We start from the raw sequence: 3,428 nt of genomic DNA, 5'->3' as shown, positions 1-3,428 counted from the left end.
AGGCAGGAGGTTGTGCTGGGGGAAGCTGCGCTGGGTCTCGTGCCTCTCCCGGGATCCCCGTGGGCCATTAAACCCACCCTGCTCCCTCTGCCCTGGCAGGTTCTGGTTCCGTCTCTACTGGTTTCCCCTCAAGGTGCTCTACGCCACTTGCTACTCCAGCCTCCAGTTGGTCCCCAATATCCCCTTCTACTTCTTCTTCAATGCTCTGCTCCTTGTCCTCACTCTGATGAACATCTACTGGTTTCTGGTGAGTAGGGGGAGCTCAGCAACCCCTACGCTAGCTTCTCCCTCTTCTGCTGCTCCTGCATAGCGCCTGCTGCCTGCCTGCCTGGGGGGGGCAGCTGGGGGGACTGCAGGAGGGGTGGCTGGGAGGGGAGGAGGGAAACCCATGTCGGTGCCCGGGGGGCTCCTCTCTGCTGGAATTCAGACTGTCTCGCACCCTGCGGATCCACAGGGAGGGAGCGATAACAGCAGCTGGGGCAGGCTGGAACGTGATATGGGTGTAAATGCTCTGGCATCCCCTGAAGCTTTGGGGAGGGGGTGAAAAGGGTGGACTTGGAGGGCTCACACCAGCAAGCTCAACCCTGGGCAGAGCATCCAAGCCCATCATCCTGTGGGGATGAAATCAGTTGCAGGAGCTCTGCCTCCCACTGCTGCAGGTCATCAGCCACATCCCAGGGCTTTGGCCATCCCAGAGGGATCTGCCGGGCCCTTCTTGGGCTTGAGCACAGTGGAGAAAGGTCCCACTTAGCAAATGGGAGTGAGTAGGTTGGGTGGAGCACCCTAAGCTTTGGGGTTTGTGGCTGACGGTGTCTCTGCTCCCACAGTACATCGTCCTGTTTGTGGCCAAGGTGCTGATGGGGCAGATGCAAGAGGTGAATGATGTGCGTGAGTACGACGTGGAGGACAGCAAGAAAACCACAACGGTCAAGAAGAAAGAGGCTGGACTCCAGCTGCCCAATGCTCTGAAAGAAGGGTATGTGGGCAGGGGGGACTACACACATGCACAGTACCTGTGGGCTAGGGGAAGGGGTCCTGGCAGGCCTCCCAGGGCTCTGGAGCCACTGTCAAAGGGTTCACTACTGGGCTGGAAAACAGAAGAGCAGCAGGATGCCTTGACACAGAGTATAAAACGTTGCTGAAGTATCAGGAAGGACTTTGTATCTCAATGCCTAGGCATTGTGGTGTGTCCATCCGTCTTCCTGTCCCGTGAATCGTCACCCGCGCCTTCCCCTGCTCGCTGTGCAGGACTGGCTCTTTGCTTGAGGCTGTTCTCTCTGAGCAGCATCTGCACTTCTTGTGGCGAGCACGAAGTCTGGCAAGATGCTGGATCCCACAGAGCAGGTCTGGCTGACTGGGGACAAATTGTCTGCATGAGCCTGTCAAGACAGGTCTGGTCTCAGTAGTGATTTGTGAAAGTAAGAGAGGGAGAGTCTGTGTGGAGACCAAGGCTCACTGTCTGCTGTGCTCTCTTTCACAGGGTGCACCTGAAGAATGGACTTGTAAAAGACAAGCGGTTATAAGGGAAGCGTGGCTGCTGCAGCCTGGGCAGCCTGGCTGGATCTGGGGACTGACCCAGGACCCTACACTCAAACCCAGCAAATGAAAGGCACAAGGAGAACTTCATCCCCCATACCCCTTCATCCCCTGCCTGGAGCTGGGGAAGAGACGCCACTGACAGGATCAGGCCCCTCCCGGGGCTTGCCTGTGACCAGGCTTCGCCTGATGCTGATGTGCTTTCTGTAGCCAGCCTGTGCTGGTTCAGTTGAGAGGCTGGTGGCTTTGCTGGTCCAGGTAGGATTTGGAGCTGGCTTTAGGTCCCCTGGTGTTTCTTCTGTCACTCCATCCCTCGGCTGTTCTCAGTCCCTTTGTGATTTCCCCTGTCTTTATTGTTGGACCTTCCCCACCGACCCTGCCCCAGCAGCCCTGAAGGGTCCTCTGGCCCAGCGTCAAACTGGGGAGGAGAACTTCGTCTCCTCCGTTGGCATCACCGTCCCAGGCAAGGGGAGCCCAAAGCCAGCTCTTCTCTAGCTGCCAAGCAGGGACTAGAGAGGTGATGCAGGGCACCTCTGAGCCTCCCTCCTCAGGAGGGGTCACTAACACAGAGCTGCCCACATGTATCTGGAGGCACAGCACAGTTCCCATGTGCAGGTCTGCCTGGAAACCCAGCCCTGGAGCATTACTCCAGCCTCCTGTCCTGCTGGATGAGGGCCAGGAGATTTCATTTGCTTAAAAAGCCTGTTAAGTCTTATAGTTGCTTAAAAAGCCAGTCCCAGTCCTGCAGGGTCCCCTGATGAGGGATCTCTAGACTCTCACCCGGTAATGTCTGCTTGCGCAAGTAAAGAACAAATAGTTTCTGCTCCCCGTGTTGGTTTTCCAGGCAGCACCAGCCCTGAGCCCTGCAGGGTCCCCGAGGCTGGGCTGGGCTGGGCTGGGCTGTGTGTCTCTGCTGGGAAGCCCTGTGGATTTTGCAGCCCCTCAGACCAAGACTGTCCCATTGCTCTCCGCTCGCGGGGCCAGGACCCTCAGCTCCTTCTCCTCCCTGGGAAGCGGAGCTCCCTCCCAGCCGGGGACAGCAGGCAGTGGAGCGGGGGGATTCAGGGCATTAATTCCAGGCATCAGAGGGTGGTTAATTGTTTGGTTTTTTCTGCTTGGTCTGTCATATTGATTTAACTCATTGTGTGAGCCACGGGGGAAAGTTCTTTGGTAAACAGCGAAATGTGACTTGGGCTGATGAAAACTGTCCCAGGCTGCGGCAGGATCCGTCACCTTCTGACTCATCATCGCCTAGCAGGGTTTCAGAGGGGTGCATCTCGGGGCTTTCGTTCCTTGGCTTTCAAGCGGGATTTGCAGGAAGGAGGAAATGAAGGGAGCCAATATCCCAGGCCTCTTTCTGCTCGGTCATAGCAGAGTTGGGGCAGCGACTGTGCCGAGTTGGGGTAACGGCGGTACCTAGTCAGCACCTGCGTAGGTAAACTGAATTTTATAGTACCGGCTTGCTCAGGCTTCAGTGTTTAGCTGGGTAACTCGCTGGCCAGCACTGCGTGTGTGTAACATCAGGTGTGCTGCCTGCAGTTCTGACATGGCTAGGAAGGGGCCGTGCGAACGGGGAGGCCACGGGGCTCCCTCTGCCTGGCTGGGGCAGGCACCCCGCGCCGAGGGCGGGTGCTAGGGGTGGGTGCTGATGGCTTTCGGTGCTGGCCCTGGGGCTGCCTGTCTCGTGGGCAGGGCGGCGTGTGCGGCAGGGAGCTGAAGCGAGAGTTTGATGATGTGGTGTGCTGGAAGTTGATGACCTTAAGAGGGAAGTGTTGGATGCTGTGATTGGGGGGAAAAAAAAGCTGATTTGGGAGGAGGGAGCAAGAGGAGACCCAGATCTGTGTCTCCCCCTGGATCTGGGTGGGATGTCAGCGGTGGATGGGAGCAGTGCT

At 57.6% G+C, this 3,428-nt stretch overlaps 2 protein-coding genes across 2 annotated transcripts in view; both read left to right on the top strand.

The window, feature by feature from the left end:
• Positions 1-1,782, top strand: part of CERS1 (ceramide synthase 1) — a 4,043-nt gene extending 2,261 nt beyond the window's left edge. Inside the window, exons 4-6 of the mRNA XM_009575699.1 lie at positions 100-247; positions 828-976; positions 1,481-1,782. Coding sequence (XP_009573994.1) covers positions 100-247; positions 828-976; positions 1,481-1,523 — 340 coding nt within the window. The 3' untranslated portion in view covers positions 1,524-1,782. The remainder of the gene's footprint in view (positions 1-99; positions 248-827; positions 977-1,480) is intronic.
• Positions 1,783-2,322: 540 nt separating this feature from the next.
• The window catches only part of LOC104075259 (derriere protein-like), a 3,874-nt gene continuing 2,768 nt past the window's right edge, over positions 2,323-3,428 (top strand). Inside the window, exon 1 of the mRNA XM_009575700.1 lies at positions 2,323-2,334. Within this exon, the coding sequence (XP_009573995.1) occupies positions 2,323-2,334 (12 nt within the window). The remainder of the gene's footprint in view (positions 2,335-3,428) is intronic.

The sequence above is a fragment of the Fulmarus glacialis genome, unplaced genomic scaffold, assembly GCF_000690835.1.
Source record: "Fulmarus glacialis isolate BGI_N327 unplaced genomic scaffold, ASM69083v1 scaffold18624, whole genome shotgun sequence".
Classification (NCBI taxonomy): Eukaryota; Metazoa; Chordata; class Aves; order Procellariiformes; family Procellariidae; genus Fulmarus; species Fulmarus glacialis.
The sequence above is the reverse complement of the archived record's forward strand: the minus strand, read 5'-3'. Positions and strand labels throughout refer to the sequence as shown.